The sequence below is a fragment of the Pecten maximus genome, chromosome 6, assembly GCF_902652985.1.
Source record: "Pecten maximus chromosome 6, xPecMax1.1, whole genome shotgun sequence".
NCBI lineage: Eukaryota > Metazoa > Mollusca > Bivalvia > Pectinida > Pectinidae > Pecten > Pecten maximus.
The window spans coordinates 22,655,833-22,678,863 of record NC_047020.1 but is presented as its reverse complement, the minus strand read 5'-3'; the positions used below and the strand labels follow the sequence as shown (position 1 = coordinate 22,678,863).

At 35.2% G+C, this 23,031-nt stretch overlaps 1 protein-coding gene across 1 annotated transcript; it reads left to right on the top strand.

The window, feature by feature from the left end:
* Window positions 1-4,393: 4,393 nt before the first annotated feature.
* On the top strand, window positions 4,394-21,244 carry LOC117329267. The gene is made up of 7 exons (XM_033887129.1): window positions 4,394-4,655; window positions 6,178-6,395; window positions 10,247-10,316; window positions 14,073-14,155; window positions 15,359-15,623; window positions 16,879-16,982; window positions 18,715-21,244. The coding sequence occupies exons 1-7, from the start codon at window positions 4,493-4,495 to the stop codon at window positions 18,832-18,834; spliced, it is 1,023 nt and encodes a 340-aa protein (XP_033743020.1). The 5' UTR covers window positions 4,394-4,492; the 3' UTR covers window positions 18,835-21,244.
* Window positions 21,245-23,031: the final 1,787 nt, after the last annotated feature.

Genomic DNA, 23,031 nt, shown 5'->3' with positions numbered 1-23,031 from the left:
TGTTGATCTTTGATATGATATTATTGTAGGATTTGATTTACTTTATATTTATTAAATTGTTTTACATATGTCATGTTTATTTGTACTTAGATCCAAAAACTAAAGACTTCAGAAAACAAATAAGGGAATTGGTGAACGCAGAATGTGACATTCCATGCCATGATGATGTTTTTAAGTTTGAAGAGGACCAAAATAACCAGGACGGCACAGGTTTGATAGCTCAATTTATTGTATTAGCTGTGTGTTGTAAAGAGCTTAATTACTGCAAAAGTTTTACTTTAACAATGAAAAGATGCTACAACTCCAACAAAGATTAATCATGATCAATTGAAAACAAGATTAGGCAGTTGTTAACCTTGCCTGCTTGAAAGGCTTATAAGCTATGGTGGGGCATCTGTAGTGTGTTTGGCATCAACTTTTCCCTTTAAACAAATTCCTCTCAGTAACCAAGAGGCTCGAAGACCTGATATTGGTCCTGTTGCATTTTGGGATGAATTAAGGGCTACCAATTACTTAAGTACGTACTTCAAATGAATGACCTGGACCTACTCTCATGGTCACAGAGTTCAAATATGCTAAAATCATTGAAAGACTAAGCTTCTTCTCAATAACCAAAAGGCCCTGAAATTGATATTGGGCCTATTGGCATGTTAGCATGTTGGAGTGAAAGCTACCAAGTTTGTTCAAATTATTGACCTTGACCTACATTCTAGGAAACACGGGTCAAATGTGTTAAAATCTTTAAACAACAATTTCGCAATGACCATGGGACACAGAGACCTGATATTTGGCCAATAGTATGTACTTGGATGAAGGGTTACAAAATTTATTTAAATAGCTAAACCTAGGCTGCTCTTATATTTCAATAAAGAAGTAATCAGCTTATCATAAGTATAAATGACCCAGCTTAACTTTTAACTTCAAAGTTGTATAAGAAGCATTGTTTTTTCATTTGATGGTGCTATTTATAAATATCTGCATCTATATATGTACCTTGTCATTTAATGTACTGTAAAAACCTGTGTGATTTGCGCACCAGTGTAATTTGCGCAGGTACTTTTTGGGGCTGAAAATGCTGAAAAAAGTTATATCCGTATATTTTGCGCATGAAAATTTTTGACCAAAAATGATGTCCAGGAGGTCCCAAAAACGATGTATGAAAATGACACTAACACAGATTAGCACAAAACTTTGCTTAAAATCATTCTACTAAATGCTTGATGATTAAGATAATCTGATTATTTTGTATTTGTAATGAGGAAATAGCAAATTTGTTTATTTTCTTGAAATCGACCGTAAGAGGAAAAGCTACGGTAACCGCCATGCACACGGAATTATGAACATTTACCAGCTCAAACTTACACACACTTTTAAGGAAAAGTAAAATTAAGTAATCTCTTTTGCATATATTGCCACAAGTATGTCTAATTAATCTAATTATTTAGCCAAACAAGGCTTAATGCGGTAATTGATGACAGAAATAATGTCCGCTTGGATGTGGGTGTTACTTTTCCCTCAGAACCTCTGCTGTAGCTGTCGGTAGCTGTGAAATAGTGTAACTGGGCATGACCTTGTGGTAATTTTATTACAACCAGTTTACTCTAGCGACAGTCAAGAAATGATCATAGTAGTAATGCGTCAATTAAATGAGGGTAATATTGGGAGCATTAATCTACCACAAATTCTGAAAAACAAGAATTTTTGTAAGATTTTTCAGGCTAGTCCAGGACCATTTCTAAAATTTTAATGAGTTCCAATGCTTACACATCAAAGTTATATATGTCCATCAGGAAGCTTGAGTCCAGGACACCAATATCTCCCCAAAATTCATCATAATAAACAGCACACCAAAACCCTGAAATAAAATACATGCACAATACACAGTGTGTTAATGTGGTATTACTTCATATATACATATCTACTATCTAACCACACAAATATTTACTGTAAAGTAGGAAATTAGACGTTTTGTACAACAGATCATAGTCTGTAGTTATTCTAGTCAAATTAATATGTTTGGATTAATATGTGAACAAATTAAAAATTTAATCAAGATAAATCTTTTGAAGAGATGTCATGATGAGATATCTAAAAGAGGAAATAAAAGTACATTGTAGAATCAGGAAAAGGTGTGTAATTGATAGTCAAGTATGACTTTTATTTTTTCTAAAGAAGGTACTGTAGGTCCCATTTCACTTGTGCTAATCATATGTTTTAATAAGATCATTATTGAGAAGTATATATGACTAATAGTCTATTGGTAACATTGATTATAATTTTATTTTTTTTCCACTTTGTGAAGGAGTGAAAAGCAGTTGTGAGATAGCAAAGGATGTTACAGACAGCATTCCCCATGGATGGACGGACACAAACCTACCAATGACTGACAAAGGCACAGAAACCATTAATCAGAGATCTCAAGACACAGTCGAGGATGGAACAGACACACAAACCACACCCAAGTCTGTAACAGACACACAAACCACACCCAAGGCTGAAACAGACACACAAACCACACCCGAGGCTGTAACAGACACACAAACCATACCCAAGCCTGAAACAGACTCTCAAACCACACCCAAGGCTGAAACAGACACACAAACCACACCTGAGGCTGTAACAGACACGCAAACCAAACCCAAGGCTGAAACAGACTCTCAAACCACACCCAAGGCTGTAACAGACACACAGACCATACCCGAGGCTGTAACAGACACACAAACCACACCCGAGGCTGTAACAGACACACAAACCACACCCAAGGCTGAATCAGACTCTCAAACCACACCCAAGGCTGAAACAGACACGCAAACCACACCTGAGGATGTAACAGACACGCAAACCAAACCCAAGGCTGAAACAGACTCTCAAACCACACCCAAGGCTGAAACAGACACACAGACCATACCCGAGGCTGTAACAGACACACAAACCACACCCAAGGCTGAATCAGACTCTCAAACCACACCCGAGGCTGTAACAGACACACAAACCAAACCCAAGGCTGAATCAGACTCTCAAACCACACCCGAGGCTGTAACAGACACACAGACCACACCTGTAATATGTCAGAGACCTCTAGAAACTGAAAACATGTAAGTATTCTCATTCCCCATACACATTTCATGATCAAAGCATTAATGTAAAGTGGGTAACTGACATCTTTTAGATTTCCCTCCAATACCACACCTTCTGATAAAAGACACAACAACAGAATAACAATAATAGTATTTATTGTAACAAGCGCATTGATCATCGTCAGTTACACATTTTTTATAACACTCACTCACAACTTCGGCTCCCATACAAACCTCACTACTCCATAACCGTAATTGATCCCATCAAAATACATTTGATGCAAATTTACCAACTATTGTAAAAATAAATATATGCATAATCATTATACATAATATAAACAAAAAACAAAAAAACAAAAAAACATGTGTACTGTCGGAACGATCACCGCTGAATGACCGACTATACTAATACCTTACCACACGTCCAGCACGTGCACTACGCACCTAAAGCGCCTCCTATCAGAAAGTATGACACTGAAGGGAAAATAATTATCGGCTTATTCTGTCCCATCAAACTCTGATAATTATATTTGGTATTGATGCATATCACAAGTTCAGGTTTAGATTCAGAATATGCCTGAGAGGAGGAGCGTTATGTTGTGTTGAATTAAATTGGTTTATTGTGACATGGTCAACATTTGTTTCTTTCAACATACAAACAGATAAAGACTAGTTTCACTAGTATGGCTCTGTTTACAAAATCCTCAATTTATGTTAGTTGGACAATTATTTGTATTTACCTGATATCAAAGCTATGTTAAATAGTATGGTGCACATGTAGATTTTTTTTAGATAGAACATTGTGTTAAATACTTGTTGCTTTTCCCCACTCTTTCCCTTGATAATATATTATGTTTTAGGAAGACCTTGACTGAATCAGTAACCTGCAGCCATTTTCTTTATGTTATAAAATATGTATCAGGTTACCTCCCCTTGATGCCATGGTGTTGTAGTTATCTGTTATCTAGTGTCAACCTTCTTTTTAACATTGATCAATTACCAAAGAAAAAACAAAAAGGTCCACCAGATTTGTTAAATAGATAGGGGTCAAATATTTTAAAATCTTCAAACAATTTCTTCTTAATAACCAAGAGTTCCAGATCACGAAATTCGGTCAGTAGCATGCTGATTAGAGGATGTGTTCAATGAGTGGAAAAGGGTTTTCTTCATATGCTGCTGAGTAGTTGAGTGATAAAGGCCCATTGGACCTTTTGTTAGAAAAAGTCAAAGCGTATGTGTGTGCTTTATGAAATATATTCAGTTCAAAGTTGTTAACATTGTGTATGATAATGTGTCATTGTATTTTCTTGACAGAGATGATTCACAGTACAAAATAGAGTCCGAGATTGACAAGCGTCTTGCTCTTTACATTGGTATTAGACATTTTGATCGAAGAGGTGATGATGGGATGAGCGATGGAACAGGGACGTACGATGATCAACTGGATAGGGAAACATGAAGAAAAAATGGATAGAATAGAGTTAGAGAGATCTTTGAAACCTTTAAGCTTTACATTCAAAAGCAACGACTTTAAAAAGGAAACAACAGAAGAAAAAGTTGATGCACTCATAGATAAAGGTAAAGAGAAATGTAAAAACAATTTTATGTAAATTATGAAATATAGGCAGTAAATGATTTCTCTTTAATATATCTGAGTCAGGGAGGAATTGATTTCTCCTTAACATATATATTTGAGTTAGTGAGTAATGTTTGACCTCTTCTTTTTACATTCTCCGTGGATATCTCTTTTCAACAGCAGCAGTTATTCAATCATCTGATTCCTTTCACCAGTTAATTCTACCAGTTTCATGTTGTAGCTATCCACAATAACTGATCTTTACCCACTTCAGTAGACTTAAGCTAGCATAATTATAACAGGTCCTTCACCGCACTACTGGTATTCAGTTGATAAAAATTGGTATTAAGAGTCTGCCTCTAGCTGGCCTCAGCCATCCCCTGTAAAGTATCTATTATTCCACTTCCACTGTTTGATTCTATCACCATATGATTTTCATCAAAATGTTTGCCAATAACTGAGTGTCATGATAGCTTATTTAAAACTGAATTATAGCTGTAAAAGTGTTTTGTGTATGCTGTTTGAAGTGTGAATATATTGTTTTTCATTTGTGTTAAGGATGAGTTATCCCCCTTTAATGAAATTTGTTCAAATGAAAAACACAATATTAAGATACAACAATGCCATCTCTGGCCACCTGTTACAATTAAGACACTTATTTTCATTATTCTTTCCACCTTTTTTCTGTCTGGTATTTCCTTTTTGTCAGTCTGTTCCACTTTCTCTGATCACATATAAGTTTATTTAGGTGTAAAAACGTTTTATTTTCCTAACAAATATATGATAAGACAGCCAGGATATGATCTTTCCCTCAGACAATTCAGCTTTTTTTGTCTGGTTACATCAAGCTTCTAAAGTAGATAGATGAACACATAGTATCCACAGGGTCGTTAATATTACTTACAAATGCACATGTTGAATAATTGTCATGATCAAGGTCCAAAATTTTTCTTGCAGATGGTACTTCACCCAAGTATATTGTAGTGTAGAATAACGAAAAAAAGGTTGTGATCTATTTTTCTGTGGTGGGCTATTCAAATCGCCCTGCGTCCGTGGTCCGTGGTCCATGGTCCATCCATCCCTCCGTCCGTCCCTCCGTCCGAGGGACGATTTGAATAGCCCACCACATATATTATATAAGCTATCATTCAATGGTGGGGGCCAAGATCCCTCTGGGATCTCTTGTTTTTTGTTGTTGGCAAAATAAGGCATTGTATAAGTAGTTTGGTAAACTTGTTTTAACAACAGTGTTAATTATGACATTGCTGAAACTTTTAATTTAAAGAAATGCTGTATTTGTCTGAAAAACAACATTTGATCAAAGGATTTTAAGTACAATCAGCCTCAATATTAAAGATTACGAAATAAATGACACCTCCATATGCAGCATCCACAAATCTTAAAGAAAACAGCAAAGGAATGAATATCCGAAATAGTGATTAACATTTAATGAAATGTATGAGTGTTTTTCATATTAATGAATGTGTTTCATCAATTTAAATATATGTTTTGATATATTTTCAGTATTGACAGATGCAGTAAACAAAAAGGTTGGAATCATTGTTGTCATGATAAGCTCACACGGAGAGGAAGTCTTAGAGCAGAGTGAAAACAACAAAAATAAAAATATACTTCGACATCGCATTCTGTTGGAAGACAAATGTTTGTACACAGACGACCTTCTGAAAAAGTTTGAAACGAAGAAGCAATTAAAAGGCATCCCTAAGTTATTTTTTATTCAAGTAAGTTTATATTTAGATTCCTGGTAGAAATTATGTGGTTAAAGCAACATCACTGTAAAACATTTTTTAATACTGTTTTTTAGCTCACCTGGCCGGAAGGATCAAGTGAGCTTATACTGTCGTGTGCCATCCTTCGTCCATCATCAGTTGTCTGTCCTCATAAACTTTTCCATTTAAACCACTTCTTTTCACTAACCAAGACTCCCTGAGTCATGATATTTGGCTGTTATAAGTTCCTTGGATGAGGCCTGACAAAGTTTGCAAAAGGAAATAACGTACCTTGGCCCATATTCAAGGTCACTAGGGTCAAATTCCTTAAAACCTTTAAACAATTTATTCCTCACAAACCAAGACTCCCAGAATCATAATATTTGGGTGAAAGGTTTCCTGGATGAGCCTGGATGAAGTTTTGCAAAAGAAATGACCTTCACCTGTATTCAAGTTCACAGGTGTAAAATTCCTTAATACATCTAAACTACACTTTCTCACTAACCAAGACTTCCAGAGTGATGATATTTGGCTGATAACTGATAAGTTCCCTGGATGAGGCAAGACAGAGTTTTTGAAAAGGAATCACCTTGGCCTATATTCAAGGTCACATGGTCAACTTCCTTAAAATCTTCTAACAAATTCATGTCATTAACTAAGACTATCAGAGTCATGATATGTAGCTAATAGGTTCCTTGGATGAAACGCAACAAAACATAGCTAGGGAAAAGAATTTACCTTGACCCGTATTCAAGGTCACAGGTGTCAAATTCCTTAATATATCTAAACCACTTCTTCATACTAACCCAGACTTCAAGAGTCATGATTTTTGGTGGATATGTTCCCTGAATGAGGCTGGACAAAGTTTCCAAAATGAAATGACCTTGATTCATATTCAAGGTCACAGGGGTCATGTTTCATAAAACATTTAACATCTTCTCACAAAACTCCTAGAGGCATGATATTTGGCTGATAGGCTCCTTCGATGAGATTTGACAATGTTTGGGAAAAGTTTAAGGTCAGAGGTCAAATAAAAAAGCTCGCTAAGGGGTCAAGTTAGTCTATTTTTAGAAAATCTTCATTTTTCAATATTTTTCAAAACATATTTCTTAGTATAATGCAGAATGTTATTCTGATGATTTTGATGTCTTTAGTGTTTCGGTAACATTTGCATTTAACGTGGTACGCCATTTTGAATATTTCTCTCTATATTTTATGTATGCCTACGACTCACATTTTAAGTTTCTTCTCAAATTCCACCAGTGTGATTCAGCACAAACTTTGAAAAATAACTATGAGATGGTACTGACCAAGTTTTGTTATCATGGGGTCGATCCGAAATCCAATATGGCTGCCATGACGTCATGTATTGAAAAGTTTAAAATGGCCATAACTTAAAAAGGATTCATTTTACAGAGGTCATGTACCTATGTTATTTGTAGATAATGCCTGGCGCTAACTTATACTCCCCAAAAGTTTTCAGGTCAGAGGTCAAATAAAAAAGTAAGCTATGGGGTCAAGTTTGTCTATTTTTAACGTCAGGATGCCTTTGGCACCTGCCGTTATAGTCGTGGTAGGAAAATGTTGTTAGTGACACTTATGTTTCCGGCTAACAACTTCCGGTTTCTGTCATACAAATGATATACATCCGCAGCCTAATATAGTTCCAATTTTGATAGCAATTATTGACACGGTTTAACTGATGTAAACCGTGTTTACTGCAATTATTTAAAATGAAATATGAATGTTCAGTGTTCCAGACTATTTTAGAGTATAAATATAAACATTTTCCTCGTCAGTATATGCAATTTTGTTGGGGTAGGAGTACATAGTTCTGTCTCAATCCTGCCTTGAAAACATGCATTCACAGAGAAACTATCCACATGTCTTAGACTCATATGTTCATCCTGAGTTCATATGCAGGAACATTTCATATAAGCCTAAAACCAACCCTATTTACGTAGTCAAATGCACCCGAGCATTCCACGAGATAACTTCAGCTGTCACGTGACTCATCACTAATCGGCCAAAATGGCGGTTATGTCTAATGTAAAGCTAAACCAACGACCGTTCGCAGTTTCATATTCATTTGTATGTCGCTAGAATACGCAAGAAATATCACCAGGAATTGAAGGCAAGTTGTAACAAACTACTTTGCCGTTTTTCGTGAGGATTTTATTAAATAAGGTTATTATTTGTTTATTTGAAAAGAATCTAACGATTACGATCCGTGACTGATGTACTGGCGTCGATGTCAAAACTAGATATGTCTCGTCGGACAACGCGACCGCAATTTTCTATCGGAGTTAAAATATGTTACAAGGGGGCATAAAATAGATGTTTGCTAGGCCTAATTAACATCTTATAGTATAAATAAAATTAAAAAAACTTATGCTGTGTACATCTTGGATTTTATCTTTGGTTGTACAACATAGGTAATAGACCAATTTGTCGTTCAGTTGATTTTTTTCAAAGTTTACAAGCAGCTTTACTGATTCAGGAGTATATCAATAATCTTCCACAAGCATTAAAGAAATAGGGAAAGAACTATACTCAGCTATTGGAAAGTTGTCAGCAGATAAATATGTTATACACGTTTTCTTGAATATATATAGAATAGGAATAACCAGATTAAGACATTTCATCTGATACAAATGTAACTGACTATAAAATCCAATTTTAAATTTCTTATTATATGACCTCAGACCCTGACGTTTCTCAGGGCCTTTGGCCCTTTGATTAGAAAATCTTCATTTTTCCAACTTTTTCCAAAATTCTTTTGAAGTATAATGTAGTATGTAATTCTAATGATATTGATGTCCTTAGTTTTTCTGTAACATTTGTCGTACATGGATTCAAAAAATAAAGAACAATCTGACTTTAAAGGGATATGAAAAACTCCTAAAATGCTACCTCCCAAAAAAAGATTTCCAATCAGATCTACACATGAGTACAGTTCATAAGAGTTATCCCCCTGTAAGTGCTGATACATATGCAAATATAGCCAGGCGCCATTTTGGTCTGTGCCACTAGGAAAGCGACAGAACAATATGGTGGCATATAAAGGGAAAATGTAGTGCCGCTTCTTAATGATGGAATATCTTTTCATTTGTTTCCAAACTGTTATAAATTTCTACTGTGATGTTCTTAATTTTTGTAATTCTCCAACAGCAGTATTATAACAAGTAGTTTTGTAGGATTAATAGACTGCAACAAAACTTACTCTATCATGTTTCTAATCTGTGTTTAAGCTGCATTTTGCGAACATTTTCAAAGAATAATTACATGTATCAACAGTTATCTTGTGACTTTTTGAAGTAGCTCTAGGCCCCATTTTACTTGTGACTTTTTGAAGTAGCTATAGGCCCCATTTTACTTGTGACTGTTTGAAGTAGCTATAGGCCCCATTTTACTTGTGACTTTTTGAAGTAGCTATAGGCCCCATTTTACTTGTGACTTTTTGAAGTAGCTTTAGGCCCCATTTTACTTGTGACTTTTTGAAGTAGCTATAGGCCCCATTTTACTTGTGACTTTTTGAAGTAGCTATAGGCCCCATTTTACTTGTGATAATATTTTAATGCAATCAATATACTGATAAGTACTAGTATATTTTATAGGATGCAAAGTCATCTTCAGTTTTGACTTTTGCAAGGGATGTGTCAGGGAAATTATTGTGATCTGTCATAGGTGCCACATAAAGAAACAGTTTGACTAAATGAGTTAGCGAGGTGTTGCTGTTAAATTTTGACAGGTCACCCAACTTTTTAAAACTGTCTGGCTAAAAATTCTTTCGTTTTTGGCCATATTTTATCATTCCATATATATCATATGAATACATGGATATATTGATTGTGTTGTCATAGGCTTGTCGGTCTCGAGTAACTGCTGACAGGGAAGACAGGGTAGATAAAGGAGTGGAACTTTTGGTAGCAGGTAAGTGCGTATTTTGTGCTGCCATAGTTTACTTGATTTGATTTGATTTGATTTGGTTTATTTTGTTTAACATCCTATTAATTAATTCAAAAAGGTTTAATTGGTCTATCAATAATAAATTATCAAAATATCAGGAAAGGTATTATATTAGCCAAATTTTAACCATGGTTGCCACAAATCTTGGAATTCCGTTCTGAAACATTTAATCGTTTATTTGTTTGAAACCATTACTGTGATTCTTTTAATTCTTTGTATAATTTTAGGAAATATTTTTTTGATGCACCAACCATCAGTTAATGTGATTTCCCTAGTTCCTGTCATGATAAATAAAAATTTTATTGTTATTGTTTGGTTTCAAGTGTCATTTCCAATGTAATAAAAAGAGATCAAGACAAATTCCCAATATTTGGTTCATATGGGAGCTGTAAGTACTAAGTCTGCATGGCCAAAGAAATGTAACTTAAAACAGAGTCAAGAGCATAAAATATTATTGATACTGTTCTTGTTGTTGAAGCAATATAGCTCAAGTCTTTAGGAGGATTTTGACCATGGACAGCTCGTAAAGGCTGGTGTAATTGTAGTTATTTGGCTTTGCCTTTTGTATATAAAATATATATATACAAAGCTTTTGTAAATGATATCTCATGAACCCCAAGGGAGATTTAGTTCCGATTCACACCATGACTTTTTACCATTAAGTATCACATCTGATTATCATCAGTAGAGGATAAAGGTCACTTGACCAATTTAAAATACAAACATTTTGTACAAGATGTCTGATGAACCATTGTACTTTGATTTATTGATTTATTTGATGGAATTGAGTTATAATTATCTGTGTAACCAGCTTGCTCATTTTTAGCTCACCTGCCCCAAGGGCGTCCGTCTGTCCATCTTTCGGGCATCAACTTTTTCACAATATTTAAGAGGCGTAGAGACCTAATATTAGGCATGTAGCATGCTGGGATGTATGGGCTATCAAACTTATTCAAATGAATGAAGTTGAACTTCATTCAAGACTTCATTCATGGTCACAAGGGTCAAAAAGGCAAAAATCTTTAAACAACTTCTTCTCAATAACCAAGAGGCCCAGGGACTTGATATTGGGTCTGTTTGCTGGGGTAAAGGGCTTCCAAGTTTGTTCAAATGAATGACTTGTAGTATACTTGAGTGAAGGCTAGGACGTTTGTTCAAATGAATGACCTTGACCATGATTTAAGTTTGAAAGAGTTATATTGGCCAAAATATCTAAAAGATACCTTTTCAGATAACCGTGAGGCCCTGAGATCTTACATCTGGTCTCTGAAAAACTTTCTTGATTATATGTTTATGTATAAAAAGGATCACTAGATAGCAGATGAGCGATTCGAGGCCATTGGGCCCTTGGTATTGTTAAAAAGACATAAATATAGTGTAAATGATCACACCTTGGCAGCTCTTGACAAAGAAACACATTTAAAGATATGTTGCCGAAGACGATGTAGTGGCTTATAAGTTTGTAGCTAATGATGCTGAGGACAACTATAAATACAGAATGTAAATTAAAGGTATCACAAGGCAACGTACAAAGTTATAATGTAAATGTAATTTATTTGGCCTACTCAAAGTTTAAGGCATTTCCCAATTTTAACCGAGTAACGCATTGATGAATTGGCGCACCAAAATTATTTACATGGAAACAGTGTATAGAAAGCGTGATTAGCGGAATCATAATTAAGCGTAATGCTTTCAGGACAAAAAGTGCTGAAATAAGATATCCAATAAAAATATGTACTTTACAGTATATTGGTTATGAAGCAGGACATTAGCAAGTATTACAAAAATTACCATATTCAATGTAGTAATCACCCTGTGTACTTACTAGTGGGGTGACACCTAAAGGAGTGTCACAGAAAGAATGAAGTGTAGTTAGGGAAGATAACTCTGGATGAGCACGAAAGACAGAAAAAAATAAATGCTGAGGGTGATACAGAAATGTCCGTCTTGAGTTCAGAGGTTCCATGCACGAGTCCTGGTTTACATCAAAATCGTTCAATGTCAATATTTCGACCAATAAGAAGCATCAGCGTGGTTATATGGCAATGAATCCCATGTGGTTGAATTCGAATTCCCCTATTTACAAAAATGTACCATTTTGCATCCAAATCCATTGTCTAAACTTCGACCAATCGGAAGCCTTGGCAATGATACCCATGCAATGGAATTTGCAGTCCACTAATACCAATATATACCATATACCAATGGTAATCGAAATCAAAGAATATCTAAATTTTCACCAGGCAGAGGCAAATAAGTCTGCGGCAGCCATCTTGGCTGACCGATCGGAAAATAAAAGATCAGTTGCAAACCCCATGACCTTGAAGAACATTTGTGTCATTTTTTTTAAGTGGGACACTAAATAGATTATTGGTTATCTTATAACACTGGTAACCCCAAAAACCTTTATTTCCTTTCCTTTAGCATAAATACCTTCACTTGCTCTTAATTTCCTCACTTTCACTTAATTTTCTCACCTGCGCTTAATTTATTCGCGCGACATTTAAAACTCTCAAATACGTTTAAATATTAATACTGGCGAGAGGAAATTGAAGGTAATAATTTTCATAATTCTTCAGTTTTCTGGAATATGACACATTAATTGATTATGAGACATCAATTGGCATCTATGCAAGCATACGTTAGGGTCTCTCGTGTGTTGTTGTTCAGTGAGGTAGTCACCCACTACTATAAGGAGACCCAGCCTCAAAACGATCCTGATTGCAATATATACACGTGGTGATAAAACAACCAAACAATCAACCCTAAGTTCATCTTAGTAACAGATGTACTCGCGGTATTCTTATCGATAAATAATTACATATATGATCAAAGATAAAAACAAATGTCATGCATATCATTATGATGTCAAAATCAGGGCTTCTATAGGGACCACAGAACAAAATCAAAAATAGATTGTGGGTTTTTCCCGTTTGGGCAGAAGATTTAATAGGAAGGTGAATGCATCCGGGCCTACTGATTGGATATTTAGGTGACTGGTGACGTAACATCCGCCACCTCTGGATAAAATACGACCCTTTTTCAAAACCCTATTGTGGCCGTTCTATGAAAGATATAGAAAAACTAAAGATACGCTTTTCTTCAGAACTATCTCTTCTTGTTATGTTTGGAGTTTCAAATTTTTGGATTGAATCGCTGATTTTTAAGGACCGGTTAAACAGAAGCTACCGGTCAAAGTGACGATTTTGGCATGTTTGACCCAAAATATCTCATAAATACGAATTTCCACAGGGATACCAGATACATCCAGACCTAGATCGAGCCGAGTTTTACAATGGTTTAAAACCCTATCAAAATTGTATGTGTCATTTTTTCCACCCCCAAATCGCTACAATAGCCGGCAAAAATCGCGAATTAGCTCATACTATCATTACGGTCCGTAAGGAACGATAACGAGTTATCGTCCCTTACTACACTTCATCCTTTACTAAAACACAGGTGGGGTATTCTCAAAACAACCATTTACAAGGACATGTTTCCTTGTTAAAACTGGTTAGAAAAAATATAAAAAGGAAGAAATGAAGTGCCTTTTTCTTTTTTTGGAAATTCTGTTTCATTAAGGTAAGCAATATTGTTATATGTTTTTACATAGTACGCCTGTCTTTTTTCCCTAAAAATCAGTAGGGTTTTGCTTATAGTTGCACATTAAGCCGAATACTGTGTTTACATGTTTTCTTATCCTTCTTGTTATCTCTAAAGCATCTGGAACAGAGAATGGTGAGATAACAAAGCTGATCAAAACAGATAGGAGTTTGCCTGACGCCAGGCCAAGGAATTTGAATGTAAGTATTACCTGACAATACTTGTACACGTTTGAGCAGTTACATTCATATTTAGATTTTATTTCAAGGCATTAGGGTTTGTAAACATTTTGCATTAATTGCCACCTTAAAATGACTCCTTAATATCCAAGAGGTCTTAAGTCATGATGTTGAACTACATTTTTATTCAATGTTTAAAGTGGCCAAGATTTGTTGAAATTAATTACAGAAGATGTATCTTTAAATATTTTGTGTCACCTGTGTGTCACAATTGGTCAACGTAGTTAATTTTTAGCATCATTTTTTCATCTGGCCCAAAGGGCCGGTGAGCTTATGCCATGGCGCAGTGTCCATCATCCCTCGTCCATCAACATTTCCTTTAAATCTCTACTAGTCCCGAACGCCTGAATGGATTTTGATGAAATTTGGAGGGGCGGGGGCCAATAGGGGAAATTGAGGTAAATCCTTTTAATCCCTAATAGTTGACTGAATGCCTGAATGGATTTTGATGAAATTTGGAGGATGGGACCAAATAGGGGAAATTGAGGTAAATCCTTCGAAACCCTACTAGTTCTGGATGCTTGAATTGATTTTGATGAAATTTGGAGGAGTGGTGTTCAATAGGGGAAATTGAGGTAAATTCTTTGAATCCCTTCTAGTCCTGAATGCCTGAATGGATTTTGATGAAATTTAAGGGGTTGGGGTCCAATACGGTAAATTGAGGTAAATCCTTTAAATTCCTACTAGTTCTGAATGTCTGAATGGATTTTGATGAAATTTTGTCTTGAGCATTATTGGGCAAATGAGAACTAATGTTGTATTAATGCAGGTTGTGGCTCCCTTGGGGCCAGAGGGGCGGGGCCAATAGGGGAAATTGAGGTTAATCCTTTAAATTTCTACTAGTCCTGAATGCCTGAATGGATTTTGATGAAGTTTTGTGTGGTGCATAATTGGGCAAAGGATATCTAATGTTGAATAAAACAAAGGATGTTGCACTCTTGGGGCAGGAGAAAGGGGACCTAAAATGGGATATTAAGCCAAAAAAAAAATATTGAAATCCTTTTTCTTTTTGAAGAAAGACAGAATTTTGGTCCTCCTGTAGTTTGAAATATGACATCGCCAATGCCTCATTATATTTGATTAGTTGCTTGCAAGGATGAAACATATGCTATATCTATTTGCATTTCATTATGATGAAACTAAGATGTGCCCACTCTGTTATAGAAACTGCAAAAACCGGCCGTTCAAAGTGGACCTCCAGTAAAACCAGAAGACACCAAGCCGCACATGGATGAATCTGAAGTGAGAAACAAGAAAACAGACCAAATACAAACCAGACCTAATGTGGAGCAGACAATACATGAGGCTGACGCCGGGTCAAGAAAACCTCCTGATGAGACAACTGTTGAGCCTATTCCACAGGTGGAAGAAGAAATCCCGTCTATATCTTGTATTGAAGACAGTTTAGTCATGTTCGCATCAGCTCCAGGTTCGTGTTTTGTAACTTTTTTATACTTCAGTATCAACAAGATCATTACGATAGACATTGACTATAGAAAGAGGATCCTGTAAATCTGCAGAAGTTGTCTTCTGTACTGTCCCTCTAGTGGAGAACTTTGGTTGTCTACAGCAATAGGAATGCAAAAATGTTTGTAGAGGAGACAAAGAAAACATTTCCTGCAGCTTTTAATCTGTGAAGAAGAGAATAAAGAGCAATGCACATATATTATAATTGTGAATAGAAAACCAGTCTATTCTGGGTCTCGCATGTATACCTTCATTGAGAGGTGTACTGAGGATGTTTTCTAATGAATGATAAAGATTCCGAACTATGTACAGGTTCTCAGGAAGTATACTCTTAACTGTTTTGGCCAGCAATACATCTGGACTATTTTTGGCCAGCAATACATCTGGACTATTTTTGGCCAGCAAGACATCTGGACTATTTTTGGCAAGCAATACATCTGGACTATTTTTGGCCAGCAATACATCTGGACTATTTTTGGCCAACCAAATCAAAACGTTACATTATACTATCATAATATTTAACAAAAATGACAACATCTACCTAAAATGAAATTTGTCAAACAGAAATGTTAACATTTATTATTGTTACCTAACTTTCTATGTAAGTAAAGTATTTTTGACTGTTGACCGGTCAATATTTTTTACTGTTGACTGGCTATAGGTACATCTGCATGCGCCCAAACACTAAAATGATTGCGATGAAGTGTCTTTCTGATCGTGATTTATAAACAGTATCTCTAGTAATGCCTTGCAATGGTTGCTGAGTCGAAGTCAGAAAGGTTGAATACAGGGATTTGACTAACACAAAGAATGTCATAAAGTGGTCTGTAAGAATTCCTACAGCATACTGCGAGGCCAAAGAAAAGTTAACTTTGGAGTTCGAAAATGCACCAAAGCCGGCATTAGCTGGTTACTGAGTAATTTTGATACGGAACTCAGCCTTATAGAACCCAATATCTGGATATTTTGGATTAATCAGGTAACAAAACAGTTGTTTCATGCCTTATCAATCAATTGTCAAAACTCTCCCCATCAACTACTAAACCTCTATTACAGTTTAATATCCTGGTATAGACCCACATTGTACATTGAATTTTGTGTTTTCATGGTTGATAAATGAATACAAGAAATCTAGGTAAAATACTTTATGTTGGGAATCTATAAAAACTTTCTTGAAACCACAAAAAAAGTACCGATGAATGTGTCATCATTTCCAGGAAAAGAGGCGTACAGACTTTCCTATAAAGGTGGATGGCTGATGAAGACATTGTGTGAAAGTCTGAAAGATTGGAAGTCAAATCCTGACCAGGACTTATTACAGGTAACAATGTATTGTAGTTACACTAGGTTTTCTTACCTGAAATCTCATCCTGTCTGTCCATTATTGCCTGACTTTGATTTATTTGAACTTTCTAGGACTTATTTTTGGATAGGCAAGATTAGTTGTTGTTATTCATCTGGTCAATTTCAAATTCAATATGGCCCCATAGTGGAAATTTTGGGGAAAAAAAACATATACAATGTATTGATAAATGCTCAAGTTCTACCAGCTTTATTTATCCAAAAACTATTGGAAATTATCTGGGACATAAAGTGTATAGATGTTTGGATTTGGATGTTTGACATGGGGGTATTGAAGTCATTATGAAATGTGATCGTGCAATCATTAGTTTTTCCAATCAAAATACCCATTATGGATGGACGGTTGCAAATTATTTTAATTTGTATGAATTTGATCCTCCTGCATCGACGGTTTCCCCTTATATAAACAGTTTATGTGGGGAAACACCTCGTTGTAACTTGCTAGCCCCCCATCGGAAACCCGACTCTAGTTTTGGATTGTGTTCGTCCGTCCTTCTGTCCATCTTTCTGGCATCCTTCCTTCTGCTTATTAATAAGATTCTTTATTCCATGAATGTTTGTAATACTTAAAATAATTTGTTTCCATACAGTATGATCCTGAAACATCTGTATGCACATTTGTCATTTAAGATGTAATATTTTCTTTTAAATGCAATTTACCAGATTCGGGTATCAAATATTTCTGATTCAGGAAATGGTGTCCACATGATACATTTGAATTGGTAAAATACCAAATTAGAATAATTTATATTATAAGTTCAAATAAGAACGGTTAATTTTACACCCTTGAATTTTTGGTTTTCACATATTAAATTAGTGATGTAACTAAACTCAATTCCACCACATTCAATCAATAAATATGTGTCACCAGATCAAATGGTAATAGGCCACCACTTATCAGTAAATATCCATCGGACTCATTTATCATCTGTGCATTTCTCACATATAACTTTACCCTGGGTGGGGTCTATAATTAGCTGAATTGCCTTATTTATTTTTGGATGTGATGTCAGCTGTTATATGAAGATATTAACCCTGACATAAAACTAAAAATGGATGATGACAAAATCTACTCTAGAATCAAATCTATATTCTTCAATTGCATTACTCCTGTAACCCCCAATTTCATTTTAGCCTGAAATAATGAGTTGGAATGTTGGAATTAAATCAATTTTAAGATTATTTATTATGAAGGTTTAGACTCTGAGCCAATACAGGTCCTGTGTTGTTTTGTTCCTATGTCCCCAAATTCCTCTAAGAAGAAAAAAAACTGCCATTGCATATTGACCAATAACATTACCTAGTCATGAAAAGGACTGTTTTGATGGTGCCAAAAATTATATGCTAAGAGGTGAAATAGATATAGGCAGTAGAACAAAAATCATTGGCCATATTTAAAGGTTGAACACTAAAACTTTTTGATTATTAAGGTCAGCATTCAGTGTAAAAGTCTGTCAGAAATTTGTTCTCTTTACCATATAGTGTTTTCTTTTATATTTTTTCCATACTCGATACTTAAGGGGGAAATGTATCCCTGTAGATCTGGGGATGTTTTCTCCATCAATAGTTCATTTAGTTATTGAAACTTTAGATTGATTTTGGTTTAATAATACATCCATTGGCAAAATTATTTTAAGCAATATTTTTAATTGAAAAAAAAAACTTCAGTGAAATGTTTATCTTTTCAACAGGTGCTGACCGGAGTCATTGGTAAATTGGCGATTGAAAAGGAGACGGATGAAGGATATAAGTCGGCAGCATGTTTTACCCACATGTTAACAAAGGACATCTATCTCTGTCCGGGGAAATAAGTGAGACATTAAGTGTGTAATTTAATATGTTGATAAGTACAGATATACATTTTATAGGATGTGTAGAAACGTTATTGAGTACATATGTATATAGAGGGAACATTTATTGTCATAATATAATTCTGTATGTTACTTATACAGTATATAATACTTTATGATGTTTTTACAGTATGTTGTACTATATATGGTACATGTATAGTATTACTGTATCCTACTTATATAGTGTGTAATACTGTATGCTATTTATATACATGTAGTATGTATTACTGTAACTTACTAATATAGTAACAATGTATGTTATTTATAAACTATATAACACTTTATGATTGTGTAAATTGAACAATTATCTATTTCTAGTAATATGCATCCAGCGAGCATCTGTTTGTTAGGTTCCAGTACCTATATTGGACCATACTGTTATTACTTACTAGATGCTATATACATGTACATATATTAAGCGCCCGTCTAATTTGACGGAAGTATTATGGTATGGCATTGTCCGTTAGTTGGCCTGTCCGACTTAAACTTTTGTTGGTCTGGCGATTTTGTTTACCCTTTGTATATTCTAGTATTTGTTTTTTTGTCCGGAGATCTCCCTCCTACATTTTTGAGTTTTTTCTTTGAAATTTGTTGGCTTTATAATCACAATATGAAGTTGTGTTTGCCTGAAAAGAATTTTGAATCAACTATTTTCGCAAACATCAATGCCCTTTGCTATTTGATTTTTGTCCAGAGATCTACATTTTTCGATCGATTTCTTTCAAACATGGAACGTATTATAGTTATGATATAATATTATCTTTCCATGAGAAAATTTGTATTCAACAATTTGTGCAGAAGTTATTGCTCTTTGTTTAATTAAAGTACTTGAACATTCTCTGGAAATCTCCTTCTACAGTTTCCAATCAATTTCTTTGAAACTGTGTAGGCTTTATAATCATGATATCAAGTTGTGCTTAATGAGTTGGAAATTTTTAATTACTTTATACTTTCCTCAAACTATCAGACTTAGAAGTGGAAGGTGAGATTTTATAGCATTCCAGCTATCCACCCTTAAGGTGATTTTAATCTTATTTTAATGAAAGATGTTGTATAACAATATATGATTTTCGACCTTATAACACTTACAACATTCAATGGAAGTATATTTAATTTCCATTTATAGGAGCGAATGAAGCAATTGTTTTAAGTATATGCAGTAAATTAATTTACGCTATTCCAAGATCCTCATTGTGAACAAAATAAAATGTGCTCTTTAATTTACATCGATTTAGTAATTGTGTAAGAATTAGAACTTTATGGCAGCTCTACATGGCAAAATTTCAGCTATAAATGATCTCGATTCCGAATGAATATAATGATTTAAAACTGCAATATCTCTCGCGTTTTAAAAGTCGGTAAAATGAACTCAAATAAATAGTTTACAACATGTTTCATATAACATTTTCATTCATTTTATGACATGTATATGTTATGTGTGTGGTGAAAACGTATACACTTTATATAAGATTTTTGTATCATTTATTTATCTGTGCGACGATACATCAAACACTGATTATTAGATGAATTGATGCCAAAGACATTGTGACTTTTACATTGAAGACAATTATTTGATTAAATAATTTCATGAGGCACGTTATAACCTTGAAAAAAGTTTAAAAATTTCATTTTTTCAAATAATATACATGTATATATCTGGTTGAGGGAGAGAGTTTATTCAATATTGTATATCATTATGAGTGGTATAGTGCTGTGTGTTTTTGAAGGGGACATTTATTGTATATTACACCAAGTAAGTGGTAACAGGATTCACAATCAAAACTATAACAACCTCTCAATATTCAAAATGTCTTGATAGAAACGTTTAATTACATGTGTAAATTGTAATTAAAAAAATAATGACATCTCAATATTCACAATGTCTTGACAGAAACATTTAATAAAATGGTAAAGGGGTTTAGAAATATAAAGACCTTGCACTTTCGACAGTATATTGACCAAAATGTTAAATTAAATTGTAAAGGGGTTTGGAAATATAAAGAATTCTCACTATTGACAGGATATTGGCCGAAACGTTTAATCAAGATGTTTAAGTGGGTTGTTAATAAATAATCCTCTAGGTCTGTTAGCAGACACAGGCTATAAATAAAGTGGTATCAATGTTTTATGTGAACTGTAAATTGTCGTTGGTCGTTCAGACTATACTGCCTACACTTAAATACCTTCATCCTTGGGTGTTATCAATGAAAGCTTCTGAGAGAAAAAAAAATGGAATACTCTTCTACATTTCTTGTAGATATGTGTTAATTTATCACCGAGTAAAAGACATTTTATGTATATTGGTCATCTTATACATATCTAAAATGTTGTATCACTTTGAATTTTCATTAAATCACCTGTCGAAAATCAATCAAGATAACTAGATAATATTTTATTGTGTTTTATTTCATATGTCAAATGTGCCATAAGTTAAAATGTTAATGATCGTAGTTATTTTTTTAAGGAGTGTGCCTAATGTATTGATGCATATCTCAAGACATGATTCACAGAAGATAAGCCTGACATAGACCTAATAAAGATCATTCAATGGAGGGCGCCAAGATCCCTCTGGGATCTCTTGTTTAAGAATTAGGATATTTTGTATATATCTATTGAGTAAAAGCTTAATATATTCTTTACATGCAAAATCGATTCACATATATACTGAAACGAAAAAGAAACGCAACTTCAAATTGTAGGTTTAATAAAATAATACTTGTGAGCATTATGTTTAAATTTCATATGTAATAGTTAATATTGAATATTGATGTAACATCCTTTAAATGTTTAGAGATTTTTAAGAACAGGTCACTTTGCTAGAAGGTCATGATTGGTAGTACCCTACGTGAATCCAAGTTGAAATGGCAGCAGTTTTGAAACCGTGCCCTAATATCGTGTGTGTCCTCCTCGAACAGTTATCACATCTCTAATTCTTTGTTGCATTGAGTTCATCAGGGCATTGACTTTCCGTATTGGAATGTTATTCCATTCTTGGACGAGTACATTTGCTAACTGAGGGAGGGTATTTGGGGGGTTACGGCGATTTCGAATTCTTCTGTCTAATTCATCCCACAAATGCTCGATTGGGGACAGGTCGGGGCTATATGGAGGCCAATCTATAGGAACAATGTTCTGTGTCGCAAGAAAGTCTCTACAGACTCTTGCAACGTGTGGTCTCGCGTTATCTTGCTGAAAGGTTAGATGATGCTGCCTAACAAACGGCACAACATGGGGCCTAAGGATCTCATCCCGATAGCGTACGGCCGTTAAATTCCCATTGACTATCACCAAAGGCGTCTTCAAACCATGGGAGATTCCCGCCCAAACCATAACTGATCCACCCCCAAATCGGTCGTGTTCCAAAACACAGGCGTCAGCAAAACGTTCGCCTCGACGCCGGTACACACGTTGACGGCCATCTGCTCGAAATAACGTGAATCGAGATTCATCGGTGAAGAGCATAGACCTCCAACGTCTCATAGGAAAACGTCTGGGCATATGTGCCGTTGCCCATTGCATACGACGTGCTCGACGTTGCGGTGTTAGTGGTAAACCAACGTACTGTCGCCTTGCACGCAAATTAGCCTCACGCAGTCTGTTGATCACTGTTTGGGGATGAATTCGACGGTTATGATTACCAATCGTATTCCTTGCCGTTTCAGCGGCCGTTAATCTCCTGTTACGCAGGTGTGCCAACCTAAGAACCCGGTCTTGACGTCGCGACGTTACGCGTGGACGTCCTGATCTCGGCTGGTCATCGACTCTTCCTGTTGCGTTAAGACGTGAAACTAATCGACTAATAGTCGATTTGTGAACTCTGAATTGTCGAGCGACGTGAAGTTGCGTGTTCCCTGCCAGAAGCATCGCTATAGCACGTCCTCTATCAACCTTTGATAACCGTGGCATAATTGTAAAAGGAATTATTGTTTGCAAAAGTATTGGCGATGATGTGGCTCAATGTTAGTGATGAATTGATACTGGTTTGAATGAAAAAAGAACGCATATGTTTGTACAGGCACGGTTTTTGATGTTTTTACCGCGCCGGAAGTGCATAGGTCTCTAGTCACACTTGGGTGATTTTGAAGATTGGTATGGGTGTTAGGCAGGGTGCATGTTTATTTCCGCGATTTTTATACAGATATGTATATTTAATACAAA